The sequence below is a fragment of the Orcinus orca genome, chromosome 16 (genome assembly GCF_937001465.1).
Source record: "Orcinus orca chromosome 16, mOrcOrc1.1, whole genome shotgun sequence".
In the NCBI taxonomy this organism is placed as follows: domain Eukaryota; kingdom Metazoa; phylum Chordata; class Mammalia; order Artiodactyla; family Delphinidae; genus Orcinus; species Orcinus orca.
The window spans coordinates 2,685,360-2,703,514 of NC_064574.1; the positions used below are offsets into that span (position 1 = coordinate 2,685,360).

The 18,155-nt window shown below is 55.1% G+C and overlaps 1 protein-coding gene across 1 annotated transcript in view; it reads right to left on the minus strand.

The window, feature by feature from the left end:
* Nucleotides 1–18,155, minus strand: part of CDH4 (cadherin 4) — a 556,898-nt gene that overhangs the window by 131,794 nt on the left and 406,949 nt on the right. The window contains exon 4 of the mRNA XM_033410223.2: nucleotides 6,006–6,179. Coding sequence (XP_033266114.2) covers nucleotides 6,006–6,179 — 174 coding nt within the window. The remainder of the gene's footprint in view (nucleotides 1–6,005; nucleotides 6,180–18,155) is intronic.

The following is an 18,155-nucleotide window of genomic DNA, read 5'->3' on the forward strand; positions in this document are numbered from 1 at the left end:
TAATTCTGCTGGGCGTGGCACCGGGAGTCTGGTGGGCGTGGCACCGGGAGTGCATACCGGCCTCGCCCGGGGGGCGTCACGGCTCCCGGCAGCCCTGCCAGCAATAGCTGCCTCGCCCTGCCCAGGGCCCCCTCGGCGGGGCGAGCGAATGCTCAGCGAGGGTCTCCCTGCACGGCCCAGCGAAGGCTCACAAAGAGACAAGATACTCTTTCCAAGGAAAACGCCTGTAAGTAACACAGGTCTCTTCGGGAAGAACATTCCGCCGGCTGCTCTCCCTCCCGCTTTTTCATTTAACATCTTATCAGAAGGAAACGCCGTAGTGAGTGCAGAATTGCAGCTGATCCCAGCTGAGCCTCCAGAGCTCCACACTCAGCTTCCCACTCCCATCAAGCTGCAGTCACGCTGCTGTGATTTGGGCGTCTTTCGGGGCAGCACCCCCCCCCAAAAAAAACAAACCACTGACAGGAAACTCATCGACCTCCTGCAGACACAGTGGGGTAGAAAAGCACCCCAAACCCTCGCCTGTGCTCCGTAAGAGTTTAAGGGAGAAAGCGGGGAGAAGGAGCGAGGGAGGGTGCGGGGGCAGACGCTGAGCACACGAGTGTGCGCCCACGGGGAAGTGGGGGGGCTGTGTGCGCACGCGTGTGTGCATCTGCCTGCATGAGTTTCTGGGCTGAGTTCTCCCGTAATGACTTGGAATCCATTGGAAAAACCAATCTTTTACAGAAACTGTAACAGAGATTCCATTTTCCATTTGCTGGAGGTACCATCTCCGCATGATCCTCCGCATGAGGATCAGCTCAGCTTGGAGGCCGACTCCAGGGGAAGCAGTGCCAGGACCCCCCCACAAATGCCACATGCCACGGCCAGCATGCTGTGTGAGCCCATGGGTGCCCGGGACGGCTCGCCATCGGGATTGCTGCCATCACTCCCTCCCTCACTCATTTGTTCATTCAGTCAACACGCGCAGTGCCTGCCGTTTACAGTACAGAGATGCAGGCAGGGCCCCTGCCTTCAGGAGGCCTGTCCTTGGGTGAATAAATAGCAGGCATGACGTCAGACTGTACTGAGTGCTACGGCGGAAGTACAGCGGGACAGTGTGGTAAAGACAGACCAGGCTTGGAGAAGGGCAGGTGAGTCAGGTCTGATCGCTCACCTAGACCACCCCCTTCCTTGGCGCTGCGGGGCCCTTCGAGCCGAAAGGACGCACACTTTCTCCTCTGGGGAAACCCACTGGGGCAGCACGCAGCCATTTCCCACACGTACCCCTCCTCCTGGGCACAGAGCTGGGCCGCGTTCCCCGGGGTCCTCTGCAACTTGGCCAATGGAATTCAGGCGGGAATGGTGTTTCCCACGTCCAGGCCCAGCCGACCCTGCGCTCCTCCCTCTGGCGCCCCGCATGACAGCCCCCAAATGACCTTCCCAGGAGCAAGAAATAAACCTCTGTTCTGTTCGGTTTCTGAAATTGTGGGAATGCCCGTCAGAGCGTCAGCCCTCCCTGCAGTCCGCGTTGGAGCTGACATCCACCTGGAGGTAGCCTCCCTCCAGGGGCTGCGGACACGTCGGGGGGTCCGAGCAGCAGAGGACGCGGTCTCTCCAAACCACAGCAACACTGCAGACTAGAAGACAGGAGAGGCTGCCCCTCAGTGAGTCCGTGGAGCGCGCAGCTCTGCTCATCGCACACCAGACGCCACGCCCGGACCGCCTGTCCCCACGGCTCCAGCGTAGAAACATCACCGGCAAGGAGAGTCCCCAGGAGCCTGCGTGTGCAGGGGCCCGAGAGCTCCCGCCGTCGCTGCTTTCCTGCCAGATTTTGCAAGGTTTACGTTCACTGGGGAGGGGGCTCATTTCCCTGCTTCAGAGCGGTGCACGTCCCCCATCAGGGCACACAGACGTCACTGTGGCCTCGTGAGAAGACTGTGCCCCCTCAACATGGCCACAGGCCCGCGGGGCGTGAGTGCCTGCTGCTCGGGGAAGCCGGCTCTCCCCTCTCCTACTGCCAGACCCGACCTCTCTGCCTCGGGGCTGCCGGCAGTGGTCAGGCTGGAAGCACACGGGTGTCTTTCCTCCACTGTCCAGCAGAGGACAGACGACCCAGCAGATCTTGGTAACCCCTGCAGGACAAGGGCTCTGCCCACAGTGGCCTTCTTCCCTTTTGGGACCTTTCACAGGCCTGGGTATGACTGGGCACAGAGGAGGGAAATTCCTCGTGTTGGTACCCATATCATCAACTCTGAGAAAGCTCTGAGAGCCAGGACGACAGAATATCCCAGTGGCGGCAAGATGCCTGCCAAACGCACGTGTGTGAGGGTGTGAGTGAGCAAACGCCCCCTCGGGGCTCATTACAGACTCACCCGTCACTAGAAGGTTCCCGCCAAGCGTTGAGTATTGGTGAGGATGACTCGGCCAGACGTTCCGGAGTTTGGGAAATGAGGTGGATCTGGCTTGCGGGTCAAATCGGGCCCACTGCCTGCTTTTGTAAATAAAGTTTTATCGGAACCCAGCCACGCCCGTTGGTCTACATATTGCCGAGGGCCGCCTTCACGCTACAAAGGCAGAGCAGAATAGTTTCAACAGAGGCCAGTCGGCAGGGCTCACAAAGCCTAGAACATTCACTACCTGGTCCTTCACAGAAGACGCTTGCCAAGGGCTCTGAGGAAAACAGACGCAGACACAGAGAATGGGCTTGAGGACACGCGGAGGGGGAAGGGGAAGCTGGGATGAAGTGAGAGTGGCATGAACATATATACACTACCAAATGTAAGGTAGATAGCTAGTGGGAAGCAGCCGCATAGCACAGGGAGATCAGCTCGGTGCTTTGTGACCGCCTGGAGGGGTGGGATAGGGAGGGTGGGAGGGAGGGAGACGCAAGAGGGAAGAGATATGGGGACATATGTATATGTATAGCTGATTCACTTTGTTATACAGCAGAAACCAACACACCATTGTAAAGCAATTACACTCCAATAAAGATGTTAAAAAAAAAAAAAAGAAAAAGTTTGCCAATCCCTGAGTTAGATGGACAGATTTCTACTAGAGATGACCTTTGGGGAGCACAGCCCAAGGCCTTCAACAAAACTGGCTCACACAATGAAAACCTGGCTCCCTGTCCAGTTTGCTTTAAATCCTGGCGACACTTCAGAGGAAGCTCTGGCTCCAGTGTATCTCAGACACGTCAACACTTGCATGTCCCCCCTTCCCCGCCCCCTCCCGCCCCAGAGCTATGTTTCCTCTGCTTTATGCAGAGATACCTCCAGCTTTCCAATTGTGAGCCAATAAAGCCTCCTTTTGGAATAAATGTATTTATACTGAAAATGAGCTACTAGAGAAAATCTCAAGTAAATGGCAAGTGGCAGTCCAACGCGGCAAAGGCCTCGGGGCTGGCGGGGGCCCCAGAGCCGCCACCAGCACCCCCGTTGGCGTGGGCTGTGCCCTGGGCCTGGCCCATGTGCCCAGAGGACGCTCAGTCTGGGAAACTGCGCCCGGGCTGGGGGGGTCGATGCTTGAGCGCCTCCCTCCAGTCCTCACCTCCGTTTCGCCGTGATCCCGCCCTCCCAGGCAGGCCGCTCAAGGGCGCGTGATGGCTCTGGAAGTGAACTCCCATCCCAGGGGACTGAGGCAGGAGGGTGGCTCTGTGTGACTGAAACTCAGCAGGGCCCTATGGGGCCCTCCTGGTCACAAAAGCCTTTCCGTGTCCCCTGTTTCTTACTTGCAGGAAAAAGGCTTCAGTCTCCTAGACCTTCCTGAATACCAAAGAGCAGATTCAAACACTTGCTAACCAGGGAAGTAAGGGAATGCGGAAAAACAAAGGGAGAACAATCACACTACAGTGCAGAGATCAAAGCAGGATCCTGGTTCCTGCTCAAGGAGTGTACGTAACTGCATCTTCAGTTCTTCTGCAGGAACTGAGGACCCCACGCAGGTGGAGGACGGCAGCTCCAGGCTGAGCACGAGATTCCTAGAGCCCCGTCCTGCTACCTCACCAGCAACCAGTCAGAAGAAAGTCACACACCCTGCAGCCCTCACCCCAAGTTTTGCCTATAAAAACTTCTCCCCCAAGAGAAACTCCCTTCAAATCAGGGAGTTTGAAGTTTTTGAGCACGAACCACCCATTCTCCTTGCTTGGCCCTGCAGTAAACACGTCTCTGCTCCAAACTCCAACATTTCGGTCTGTTTGGCCTCCCCCATGCGACAGGCACACACACTTGTGTTCGGTGATATGCTGAGCTGGACACACCCTCCTGCTCCTCCTTTTTTCCACGACTGCCACACACAGCACTTCTGACACCAGAGGTGTCACCACATCCAGCAATTCTCTGTGACACCAGCTGGGGGTGCTACCATTTAACTCAACTCTGACACCATCTACCCGGAGAGGGCGTCCATCCCACAGGTTAAGGGCTCGGTCCCCCGAGATGCTCCCACTTCAGACGTCAATTGCCAAGTCCAGGTTGTCACCTGAGCTTCTGACCGATTGGCTGTAACTCTGAGGTTCCAACACCCCCCTCCTTGGGTTCGATTAACTTGCTAGAGCAGCTCACAGAACTCGGAAAACCAGTGCACTCGCTAGATTATTGGTTTATTGTAAAGGGTACGACTCGGGAACAGTCAGAGGGAAGAGGCGTAGGACGAGGTGTGGGAAGGTTCCCGGAGACCTCACGCCCTCCCTGAGCGCCATCCTCACTGAATCTCCATGTGTTCACCCCCCGGAAGCTCTCTGAACCCTGTCCTTTTGGGGTTTTATGGAGACTTCGTTACGTAGGCACGACTGATTAAATCATGGGTCACTGGTGACTGATTCAACATCCAGCCCCTCTTCCCTCCTGGGGTGAGCGGCTGGGGGGGGAAGGGGAACGTGAAGGTCCCAGCCCTGCAGTCACAGGGTTGGTACCCGCCCCGGCCTTAGGTTCCCCTGGGACTTCCCCAAAGTCCCCTCATGCACATAAGCTCAGGTGTGCTAGAAGGGGTTTGCTGTGGATGTCTGCAGACATCTTTTTCACTCTTATCATTTAGGAAATTGCACGGGTTTTACGAGTTCTGGCCAGAAACAGGAACAAAGACCAAACTAAGTCACAGCGTCACATGTGGTGAAGGCAGGGCGATAGTCACGACACGGCTCCGTGGCTGTGGTGTGTATGGTGGGGTGACTGACCTGGATGCCCTGCGAGGTCTGCTGCTTCAGTTCTGCATTTTAATACCCACCCCCCAGCTTTCTGCATCAAAAAGAACAGGAAACAAAACAGACTAATCAGGCCAAGGAATGAAGCCGACGCCCTAATAACACTCGAGGGGCCCCAGCTCCACAGGTGGGGAGAGGCGCTGGCCACGGATGGGATTATCTAACGGGGTTCTCACCACCACTTTATCAAACTGTTGTTCAGATTGGGCTGCAATCTTCCTTCAAAGGGAAGGAGATGACGCTAGTTGGTGGCCTTGATCATTGAAAAACAGATTTGTAAAATGAGTCCTTCAGTCCTTCAGGAAAAGCAACCTCGTGGTGGCTGCTGGGAGCAGGTGACCCTAAGGGAAGGGACACAGAACTGCCCCCCCCGGCACCTCAGGCTCAGTCTCAGCACCTCTGACTTTTCACCAAGATCATGGTCAGCGTGGACAAGCCATCATTCTCCATTCAATATCTTAGCCATAATCGGGAAGAAGTGTGAACATGCAGACCAAAGGAAGGTGTCAGAGGTCAAAGGCCATGACCCAAGTCTCCATCCCATCTCCTTCCACGCACCAGAACAGTCACTGGACAGTAACCGGAGAGAGAGGACCCAATGCAAGCAGGCCCGTCCACCCTGGAGGATGCAACTGCCCTTCTGACTTTTCTGTTCTGTGTATTACTTATCTCATTACTGAAAAGGCAAAATCTTGACCTTAGACACCCAGTGCAGAGCCGGTCCCAGGCTCCAGGAACAAGCCCATCAGACTTGATTCGCGAGATCCCGGGACAGGCAGGGGCTAAAGCCGAGAGCTTCCCCACCGGCAGGAGCGTCTCCACTTACCCTCACCAGCTGCTGCGGGAAGGGCCCGCGGGAGTTTTCTGGCACGTTGATGGGCGGGATGACCCAGTCCCGTTTCTGCCGCCTCAGCCCATTGGAGCTCTGATGCTGTGGCCACGGCAACAGTGTGTCATTTGGCGGCTGGACAGGGTCCAGGGGTGCACTCTTCTTTCCTTTCTGCAGCGTTATTTGGAAGGGAGAGAAGAGGAAAAGAAGCCTGGTTAGGTGTTGCAGAGGAAAAGGCATCTGTTAGAATTTGTACTATCCTAGATCCAGGGAAAGATTGGATGGTGTTGGGAAAAGTGGGGACGTGTTAGGGAAAAAAATCTAGCAAGACCCTCATCTCTACAAAGAAATGGACTACAGATTAAATGGGGGTTAAGAAACCATAAACAAAGAAGAAAATATAGCTGACTCTTTAACCAGTTACATCAGGGCTTTTTAAGCCCAAAACGATGGAAAAAAATTACAAAGGAAAATATTCATACATTTTAACTTAAAACCCTTGTTTATGAAAACATACCCTAAAAGCAATTGATGAATTTACAACAAATCGGACAAACAGCTAAGAGCCTGACTATATAAAGAGTTCCTACAAATCAATAAGAAAAAATTGGAACTTTATTATAACAGGAAAAAGACACAAATAGATAATTAACAGCAAAGTAAATACAAAGGATCAATAAACTCATGAAAAATGTCCAGTCATCAAACAATGCAAATTAAAGCAATATATCCTCCTCACCCATCAAACTGACAAGAGTAAACAAAATGAATCCTCCCCCCCTGAGGAGCGTGTCGTGAGTGAGTCAGCAGAGGGTGATGGTTGAGGTTGTGGATTTGGCGTTAAACAGACCTGGTGTCTTATGTTTACCTGCATCCAAAGATTCATGTGACATGGGGCAAGTGCCCTTAATCTCTCTCAGCTCCAGCTACTTCTTTTATAAAACGGGCTTGGTAATAACAGCACTGAATTCAGAGGGTTGCTATGGAAATTAGACTGATAAGAGCCCATGCCTGGCGGGAACCAGCGGGACTGAATGTTGGCTGCTCTGAAGTCAATGGGGCTCCTCACTGCTGGGAGCAGCATTCTGCCAACAGCTATCAGAAGCCTCAAAAATGGTCCTCGCTTTTGACCCCATAACTCCACAGCTGGAAGTCTGTCCCAGCGGAACTGCATGTGGACAAACCCGCCAAATAAAGATGTTCATCGTAGCTGTCTTTATAATAACATTATGTATATGTGAAATAGTAAAAATACCAGGAAAAAATTCTGGAAGTCTGATGGTGGTAAATAATATTTAAATGCATTACACTACGTTCATATCTTGGGATACTACGGGTCATTAGAAGTTACTCTTTGTAAGTCAGAAAGAGAAAAACAAATACCGTATGCTAACACATCTATATGGAACCCAAGAAAAAAACAACAAATGGTACTGATGAACCTAGTGGCAGGGCAGGAATAAAGATGAAGACATAGAGAATGGACTTGAGGACACGGGGCAGGGGAAGGGGAAGCTGGGGCGAAGCGAGAGTAGCATCACACATATCCGCTACCAAGTGTAAAATAGCTAGTGGGAAGCAGCCGCATAGCACAAGAGCAGCTCGGTGCTTTGCGACGGCCTAGAGAGGTGGGATAGGGAAGGTGGGAGGGAGGCTCAGGAGGGAGGGGATATGGGGATATATGTATGCATATGGCTGATTCACTTTGTTGTACAGCGGAAACTAACACAGCATTGTGAAGCAATTATACTCCATAAAGATGTATTAAGAAAAAAAAGAAGTTACTCTTTGAAGATATGAAGAAATTCCATACACTGATAGGAAGTGGAGAAAGGGCACCAAAGTATACAGGCAGCATAAGTCCCCATGTTTTTTAAAAGGAGAGAGAAAAGATTGGAAGGAAATACATAGAAATGTAAACTCTGGTTTTCTTTGGTCACCAGTGAGTTTTTATTTTAATTTATTCCTTTTACCTTTCTGTATTTCTGAATGTTATAATGTACATGAAATTGTATAATTAGAAGAGCTAACAGGACTCACGTATACACAAGACATCTGCACCTATATCGCCTCCATGTTTATTTTCAAGGCGCCCCGTGTGGCCGCCTCTGCACCGTTCTCATGGTTGATGTTCATTTCACTCCGAGTCTCAGAGCCAGGAGCATATGAGAGCTCACGTGGCAGAGACAGACCCTGGACCAGGACAGCCCAAGCCAGAGAGGACAGAGCTGGCTGGAGGCCCTAGGCAGTGGCCCCTCTCCAATCACGGCGGGGTCCCCACCCTCCAGCTGAGCTCCCACCCAGTGAGAACCTGTTGGTCTTGCCATTGCCCGTTGAACCTTCCCCACTCCCTTTTGCAAAAAAGCTGCATAGAAATAAGTTAGACACACGTCGACAAAACTAATTAAAAAAACCAAAAAAACATATCAGTCCTGAACGCCAAAACTTGATGCTACATCCATGGAAAAATCCATCTGGACAAGCCACTCTCCAAAGAGACCCCCTCTGGGACTTTCCCCACCAGGGGTCCAGCTGTCTTTCGTGTTGAGCTCCTGCACTTAAGAGTCTGCAGCAATTAAAAACCAAAAGGCTTCCCTAGGTCGCTTCCCATCCTTCATCAGAAGAATCCACGCGAGGTGTGTGCATCCCCAGTGGCCTTGATTTCTATGGAAACATGACATTCTCTCAACATCTATTCAAGTCAAACTAACAGATGCTGCCTTGTGACCAACCCTGCATCTCTCACGATGACAGGGGTGGGGTCATCTCTAGACTCCTTGATGAGCATCACAGAACAGTGTTCAGGATGGTCCTGGCCACACCCCGCCCCCTTGCAGCCAGGATGCAGACAACTGCTCTCCACGTGTCAGGGGCAGCCAACGCCTTGTGGGCACTGAGCGTTCTGAACCGTCTCTGCCTGCATCTTCCCTACTGCCAAGGCTACAGGAAGGTCATCCCCCCTGTACCAGGGAGGCGACCGGGCGGCTCAGAGAGGCCAAGTAACTTCTGAAGGCCACACAGCTCTTTAGGCAGAGGCAGGATCTGTGTGCCCCCCTCACTTCTGGGGTTTCTTCATGGGGCCCCATCCCCTCTACGGGTCCTCATGTCAGTGTGCAGTGGGCTGGGCAGACATGGACATTCCCATCGGAGAGGCCCAAGGACGTCAGTGAAAAACCTCGGACCAGCAGAGGCATTTCTGAGTTCCCGCGGCGTCAGCTTCCAGGTTAGCAATGCCAAGTGTGAGATTCCCACCTGGACTCCCCACCTCTGCGCTGACGCCTGCCGTGTGCTCTCAGTGAGCCCTCCAGGGGACTGCCACGCTCCACAGACGCATGACCTTGCGGGGGCTCCCGGCCTCACAGGAAACGAGGGTCACCCGGCACAGGCACTTGCCTCAGCAGAGGGGACCCGCTTGGTGTTTGCTCTGAGCGCCTCTGCGTGTGTGTGTGGGGTGCTGGGCCAGGGGTCCCGGCCACAAGCACGGCCTCTGGGAGGTGGAGCCTGGCCGTCCCGGCTCCCGCCACGTCTCCCACGTGCGGCACAGAGAATGCAGGTCTGCCTCGCCCGCTGATGCTTGGGCACCTGCAGAAGCTCACCGAGCCTCTTCATTCTAGACTCGGAATTGTCAAGGTTTTCATCGAGCCGTTCTCCTTTTAAAAACCTGCTTTGTCTTCATTTGCTTAGGCTGAGCTTGCATGGCGTTAATTTCCCTAGTGTTGTTTAAATAAATTGCACATATTTGCTACTATTTTAAAGCTGTGAGACAAGTGTAATAACAAAATCTGGCGAAGATCAATGCCAGACCTGCACCAGCTTCAGCTGGGAAGACACACCCACTTCTCCGGGGGAGGAACGCCGATGACAACAATGACCCGTCACCTGATGAGGCGAGCACGCGCTTCGGGACCCGCGCGGACCTCGGGCCGTTCAGAGTGCGGCACGCAAACCCCGACGCGTAATCGTACTAACGGTAAATCATGTTTCTGGCCGCTCTCGAAGGTGTTTCCGAACAGACGACAGCTGCCGATTTCCCCACTGCGCCCCGGTCACCCGTGTTTCTGAGCCAACGATGGCGGGTGTCGGGTGATAACGTGAATGTGGCCTCTATGCTCCTGATACACATGTGCACGTTCACCTACATAGGCACACGCATGTATGTACAGGGCAGGCACATATAGACACACGTGCACACACATATGTGCACGTGCCTCTGTGCTTAGGTATCATATACACAGGCATGTGTGTACATATGTGTATGTTTTGTTTGTTTCTCTCTCTGTGTATGTAATGTGTCACAATTTTCTCAGAACCAACAGCCCGGCCCCGACAGGCTGTTCCTTACAGACAGTTCAGCCCAAGTCAGAGGTCTTGTAACTGGTGGGGGTCGGAGAGGGTCCTGACGGCCGCGCTGGCCTTGGAGCCAGCAAGCTGCTCCCTGCAGGTTCGCAGGGTGGCGAGCGCTGAGGAATCGCCTGGTCCTCTGATGGGACTCAGCCCACCCCAGGGAGGAGCTGGTGCTCGACAAGCAGCGGCCGAGCGGGGGACGGTGTGCAGCGGGGGTGGCGGCCCCTGGGGACCCCTCGGAGCCCTGATCCCAGGAAGGGGTGGCAGACGGGCTTTTACAGGGGCATCTTGAGGGGCCAGGACCGCTCAGGACACGCGCCTGCCCTGTTCCGCCTGCAGCGGGCCTTTCCCAAAAGGGGCAGAGGAAGGGTAGGGGCCGTGGCTCCCAGGTGCAGACCACGCAGAGGCCAGGCGCTCATTGGTGAGGCCCTAAATCCGTCTGCTCCTTAATCAGCTCTTATTTACAAAGCATTTCTCATCTCAGATGGCCTCTCCCACTGAGCCTCCATCCATCGGGCTTAGCAGCGGATCCGTTCTGCTGACGATGCTCTGAAATGGTGACTTACTAGGGGAGGAGCCTCCCCAGGCTGGGGTCCTAGCGCCGGGCCTGGGGCCCGGGATGAGTCTTATCCTGCCTCTGGGCCTCCGTTTCCCGCCCCGGAGCTGGACAAGCTCTGCACTTTGGGGGCAGCTGGGGCGTGGGCAGGAGGCTGGGGTACTTTCTGGAGCGTAGCTTCTTCACGTCACAACCTGGGGGGGTTCCGTGGTCTCGCTCCTGAGCGATACAGGTGAGCTACGGAGTCACTGCCCCAGCGGACTCGCACTTTGCAAAGACAAAACGCCACCCCGTGCCTGTGCGGTTGCTTGGGCTGGTCCCCCTCGAGGGGTGTGCACACCGCTCTGTCTAGAGCACGTGGGGGTCTGGGGAGGCCAGGACGGGGTCTAAGATCCTTCTCGGTCACCTCGTCTCTGGGCTTGGCGTTTCTCTCTCGGCAGGTTTTCAGGACCAGCCTCAGGCATAGGCATCCTCTCTCCAGGGACAAAGTGACAAAACCCCCATGCTCAGGAACACAGCTCAGTGAACTCAAGAGAAAAGGGGAGGAATGGAGACAAGGACCGTCTTCCACTCTCACGGGAAGGCCGAGGCCCCGGATTCACAGGCCAGCTGCACGACTGCCATCCTCCCGCAAAGTCATCATTTTCCACCTTCTCCTGGCACCAGCCCAAACCTGGAGCCCAGCAGCGACCCGCACACCCGCCTTCCCAAGGTGGCTTTTGTTTTTTATCTCCTCACCGGGCATATTATCTTATTTTCTTAAGCTCCCAGCAGCCCTGTGCCTGCCCGGGGCCTGCTCTCCTTGTAAGGAGGGTCGCTCTGTGTGTCTGATTATGAGAGTAATCAAGTGTGGCTTCTAGGTGAGGTCTTCAGGGACTCCCCGACATTAGGAAGAAGCTCGGTCACTTCCTTTCCATCATCGTTCACAAGTGAAAGATGAATAATGTAAAACCGACCTGGGGCAGGTTTTAAATTATCGCCTCTTTTTTTTTTTCTTTTTTTCAAAAAGGAAAAAAAAAGAGAGAGGAAAGTGTCAGGGGAGGACGACAGTCATATGCACCTCCTCCAATCTACATGCAGGAAGTTACAATCTGTCACCTTTTTCTGTCACCCAACCCCTCGCCTGGTAGGAACACAGACTTACGAAGAGCCAAGTATAAGCAAATAGGTGACTCACGAAACACTCAGAAGCGGCGCTGAGCAGGGAATATAAACAATGCAGACTGTCTTCAAGGCAGCAAGTCCCTTCCCAGCCATCATGGTTTGAGGAGGGTGACAGCTGCTTAGCAGCGAATAAGCGATATGTACTGCTCACCTCTCCTGGTGACGGGAGTGTAGGTGACGGGTCCCACTGCGAGACAGGCAGGGACCTGGGACCCGGGACCCTCTGCTGCAGGGCTTGCACCTGGACAGATGTCTCCTTGAGCAACAGATACAAAGAGACTAAAAGGGACTGAAAAGAGCTGCACCCACGGCGCAGTTGGGGCAAAGTCTGAACAAGATACAAAGAGTCCAAAAACCCAACTGCCACTTCTGAAGAGCTGGGAGCAAAAGCATGGTCCTGCGCATGCGCCCTGCACTCACCACCACCAAAGCCACCCCTCTGGCCCAAGCCCTGGACACACCCCTATCCTCACCCCATACACGGAACCCCACGGACGCCCGGCCGCTGCTGCAAAGTGCGACGAGCTCCACTGTCCTCCAGAGAAGATGGCCCAGCAGAAGCCACTGCCCTCAAGAGGTGACGTGGATATGAAAACGGCTTCAACATTCCCAGATCCCGGTGCGTTTCTAAGGAGCGCCTGGCAGCCCTGACCTTCAAAGACGGGGTCACAGATGACAGCCTGACCCCCCATGGGCCCTCCCACACAGCTGTTGGGTCCCGTGTCGCCCTGCCTCAGCACCGTAAAGTCCCCCCACTTTTGAGAAAATAGCATGAACACAAGTCCACCCGATTCAGCAAAAGCTACATTTATGGGGACATTTTCAAGCTAGTTCCCCGTGGGATGTGCCAACCAGGCGAGCTGACCGCCAGCGTCCACGAGGATACCTTCTCGATCAAGGGGCTTGGGGTCAGCTTTCCGGCCCCCCCCCGCGATGGAATCATTGGCTTTCATTACCCAGGGCAGTGCCTTCTCGGGAAGGTGCCCTGTGTGATCTTCTTTCCCTGACTGGCAGCGCGTGGACCCTGAATGCGGAGGCAGGGGATGGGCAGGCTGGAGGGAATTGTGTTTTTTAACTTCCCTGTTCTTCCCTGCTCTCTGGTCTCCAGACTGGGCCATGTGCCGAGGAGCAGTGCGTCCAGCCCCTCTCTGGGCAGTGGGTACGCAGCTGAGGGACAGGGGTCTGGGACCTGCACCTGCACTGAGCTTCCCGCGAGATGCAGGCAGGGGAGGCCCTCAGGGTGGAGCCCTGATGAGGCGGGGCTGCTTTTCTTTCGCCACGAAGGTCAACCAGCCCGCGTGCCTCACCGCACGAAGCAACACCGGGGCATCCACCCGGGACTCCTTTCCTTTCAACCAGCGTCCAGCGTCCAGCCCTGCAGGCTCCTGAACCTTCTTCCATGCAGAGTGACCAAGACCCACTCACAGAGTCTCACCTGACCCTCTTGGTGGCCCCGATGTTGGGGAAGGAGGTGGCTCGTCCCAGCCACGGAAACACGACCAATGTAGGGCCTGGGGCCCCCGGGTTACGAATTTCATGGGTCTGTACTCAAAATGGAACACTTGGGGAATGACATGCCACGTCTGCATTGTAGACTAACACTGCTTATGCTGGAACAAGGGTAGACGAGACTCATTCCCCAAATGTCAGTGTTGTTTACGACCCTCTCCCCTGTCTCTGATTCCCCAGCCTTCCTGTTTTCATTGCTTCCTTAGAGCTTTGGGTTAAACATGCTTCAATAAGGGAAATAGCATCCTTCCACTCCTCAACTCTCCCAAATGTCAAACCCAGTACTGATTTTCACTGAGGATAATTAGATTTCATAAAAAAAAAAGAGGCACCAAAATCTATACAGATTGTCCATTTCTCTCCCTTCGCTTCCCTTTCGATATACATTTGAAAAATGGTACTTTTTGTTTGCCTGCAAGCATGTATATTTAAAACATTTAACTAGGGTTCTGTCTGCAGCCTTCTGCCTGGTTTCCATGGTAGCTAAGGACCGACAGAATAAAACGGTATTTAACAAACACAAAATAAAACAACAGAAAGATATCTCCGTTCTGTAACAAACAGAGCATGGGAGCCGTTCTAAACAAACATTTGCATGAGTTTGGTTCTGAAAAGTCACTTAGTGGATTTTTTTTTACATCCACGACACTATAGGGAAGACAAATGCCGTATCTATGCCCCGTAAAGCACTACGGTGTTTCTTACTTTGCGATCTCGTCTAAGAAGGGGAGATTGTTTTGAAAATTCCCGTAAAAATCATACAAAGAAAGTTTTCCTGAATGAAACAGCATGATTATTTCTTGTGCATCTATATTTGGAAGGACAGTCTTAAGCAAACACTCCTGTACACGCTGCTTGCTGTGTGCGGGGCAGGGGGCAGGGACGGACGCCCCCTCCTGCCTGCTCACTCACGCCCATGGCAGCCCAGGAAGGCAGGGGCTGGCACTGTGCTCACTCACACCTGGGCAGAGGTCTGGGGACTGGCCCAGGCTCAGGGGGCTGGGTTTGGAACTCAGGCCACTCCCTCGGCCCCACCCTGCTCCTCGGCTTGGACGGGGGCGCCCTGACATGGAGGGGAGATGCTGCCTGTGCTTTGCGACCCTGGCGCCCAGTGCCCCCGTGTCCTAGGCAGATGGGCCCGGGACTCAGGGTGGGAGCAGCCCTGGGGGAACAGCTGAGACGCAGTTCTTTAGGCAACTTGCGTCCATCACCATCATCCCGAGGGAAGGCTTCACGTACTTCAGTAGTGTCAAAACCACACTTCTTTTAACAGACGCTCAGAGCACACCCCTTGCCCTCTTCAGCCTTGTGTCCACCCAGAAATGAAGACACAAGACAATGCGCCCATCCGTGCAGCCCAGGGAGCGGGCAGGATGCAGGTGTAATGGATGGAGCACAGGGGAGCACATGTCTGCTTTACGGGCCATGGTAAGGAAGTTGGGGGGATGCCTGAATGTTCAGACAAGTCTCCCCACCGTGTGTGTGTGTGTGGTGTGTGTGTGGGGTGTGTGTGTGTGTGTGTGTGTGTGTGTGTGTCACCTCCACGAGCCCGGCCAGGCTGCTCGGCCATCCTCCCCCCCCCCCCGCCCCCGCACGGCAAGGACCCCCAGCGCCCGAGCAGTTCCGCCTGCCCCCCACTCCTCCCGCTGACACAAGCCAAGCTGTCTCCAGGCATCTCCTGCGAGTACCCTGGCTGGTAACTGGCTCTGGAGAATCCAGAAAATTATGTTTTGCTAGGAACAAAGTAAATGAAATTACTCTGTAGTTTACAGAAAAAAAATACAATCACAGTAAAAAAAAAAAAAAATTAAACTAGCAAGTTAGGCCAGAATGTATGACTTTTTCCTGGAGTTGTTTGCAGCGGGACCGAGTGGCATCACTCATATTGGTGTCAATTAGTGAGAAAAATGGTCAGTTTTGTTGGTGTGGGTGGTCCTGGAAGTCTTTGGTCAGGAGGAAGGTTAGCGTGTGACAGGCAGTGAGGGAGGGTCTCTCTCCTCTCCTTTTTGTACTCACATCACAGTGCTCGCTTTGCTGCAGGAGAGCACTGCTGGGGGCGGGACAGGTCCTGCAGAAGTGACGCGACATCACCCCCATAGGGACATGGGGGCAAAGTGGTGGATCTGGTGGGGTGGGCATGGCCTCGTGCTCTCTGAGGCTTTTGTTTTGTTTCAGGAAAAGGAGAAGCTGAGAGAGGGGAGATTCTAGGATCCAGGCAGGGGTACTGGGTGGCGGGACCTCCCAGGGCAGGGAGGGGACAGTGGCCAGAGCACAGCGGTGAGGGGTGATGGACCCCACGGGGTGGGAGACGGAGCTGGGCCGGCCCCTGGGGGCCTCCACCCCACTTAGCAAACCAGCCCTGCAGAGACAAGCAGGAAGCAGGCTGAGCGCTGTGCTGGCCGACCCGGGGCTGCAGCAGCAGAAGCCACCCTCCCGCCCCGCTTTCAGCCCTCCCTGGGGTCCTGACACACCCTAAAATAGACTCAGAGCCTGACCAAGGGCCGCCTGGCCAGGGACCTGCCCGGCCACCTCCCCCTGCTTGCGATGCTCCCTCTGTGGGAATGATGGCTTCTCTCATCTCGGGTCTCGACTCAGATGTCACCCTCCTGACCCCCAGGACACAGCGCAGCCTCTACCCTCTCCCGGCCCAGCCCCCCGCCAGCCACCCTACCTTAGTCCAGCCTGTGGCTGCTGCTCAGTGGTCAGGCCTGTCGCTGCCCTCGTGGGACCATTCCCGGTGATGCCGTTTGCATCTTAGAACATTACAAAGTGTCCGGCGGGGACATGCAAACCGTCTTCACTCACCCAGTGACCAAGGGAGCGACTTGGGATCTTTCTGACTCACGGGGCTCAGAGTCCTTCGAGCACGCCCGCCGCTCACTTGCCCCCTCGGGCTCTCGCTCCTTGGCCCACAGGAACGAGACAGGGCAGGATCGTGCGGTCCATTCCTCTCTCCTGGCCTGCGTGTCCGAGGCTTCCCTGCCTGGCAGTGGCCCCTCTTTCTCGTGCCCTTTGCTCCCCCCAGCCATGGGAGTCAGTGAGCCACCCGTCATCTTCATTCCCTCGTCCCCCTCAAATCTCCGTGAGACGGTGCCCAGGCTGCAACACCCCCCCCCCCCCCCGCCCCCTGGGACAGGCCAGGGAAAGTGACCAATGACCGTGATGCTTTTCTCCCTGGGCTGTGGGACCCTGGGCACCTTTCCTCTGCAAAATGAAAGGTTGACCCTGACACTCGCTCAAGGCCGTCTGCAGCCTGAAACACAGCCCGAGCTGGACCTCCTCCACCTGCGGACCCCAGGGCGGCTCTCCACACTGCAGAAAACACACCTTCCAGCAATTAGAAATCACTCACGCCTTCATGCTGGCAGAGTTAAACGCTGCAGTCTTCTGGGGAGCTCTGCGCATCCACTGAGATCTACTACTGATCGCCCGTCGCCGGCGCGGGCCGCCGGGCTGTGGTCATGACCACAGACTCTGGACAGGGACCAGCCTCCTTCCCGGCAGTTGTACGGTCTCTGCGGTGGAGAAGGAAACACCTGTTTCTCCCGCCGTCCCCCAGGCAGTCAAGCCCGCGCCTGAAGCAGGCCCGCGTCGGCAGCACCGTCTGAACTTGCAGGAGCGAGGAGGTCATCATCACTCACTAACGCAGCTGCCACCCTCCGGGAGAAAAGAGGCGCGTAGACGGCTGTCTGCAAGCTCGCTGACCACACCGTTGTCTGTTTTCTGGGAGTTGCTGTTTCTCAGTCACACTGAGGCCGTCTTTTGGAAAAGTATAAAAGGACCGTCTTGCTACTTTCTGAAGGTGTGCACTCTGTCACCCAGCTCCACCTAATGACCTTCAGGTGCCTTCCCAAGGTGACGCCTGGCGTGGAAAGCCCCACACGCCCCCTTTGGTTAAAACTCCGAGTCGGCAGTGTAGGGGTTCAGGCGCGGGCACTAGCCCTCTGGCGCTCATGGAAAGCGGGTGATGCTCGGATGCAGGGTCGCTCATGGGCCAGACTTTCCTTAGGGGCTGCACCTCCAGGGGGTTACAGGAATTGCTTCTCAACCAGGCCCTCTCCATTCCATTGTCTTGTAACCCACCTGGGCGTCCATGATACCAAGATGGGCTCTGCCCACTCGCAGGGGGCAGACTGTGGGGATGGGGGTGATGGACCCCAGGGGCTTAAAGAATCGGGGTCTTGGCAAGACTTGTCCTTGCCGGTCCTGGAGACCCAAGCAGAGGCGAGGAGAGGACTTGAGGCATCAGGAACACTGGGTTGGATGCCCGGCTCCGGACTCACATCCCCGCTTTGGGAGGCTGCCTTAGGTCTGTCGGCACAGCCCCAGGGTTGGGCGTCCACCTCAGCTGGAAGGCACTGGCCACACCCCTGGTGACTGAGTGTCCTGGTGCCACTGAATCAAAGCACCACAGACTGGGGCGCTTCCACAGTGGACGTTCATGTCTCAGTTCTGGAGGCCACAGGCCAAGACGCAGGAGTGGCAGGGCTGTCCCTCCCGAGGGCCAAGCAGATCTGGCCCAGCCCCTCTCCTAGATTCTGGTGGCTGCCGGCAACCTTCCGGGTTCCTTGGCT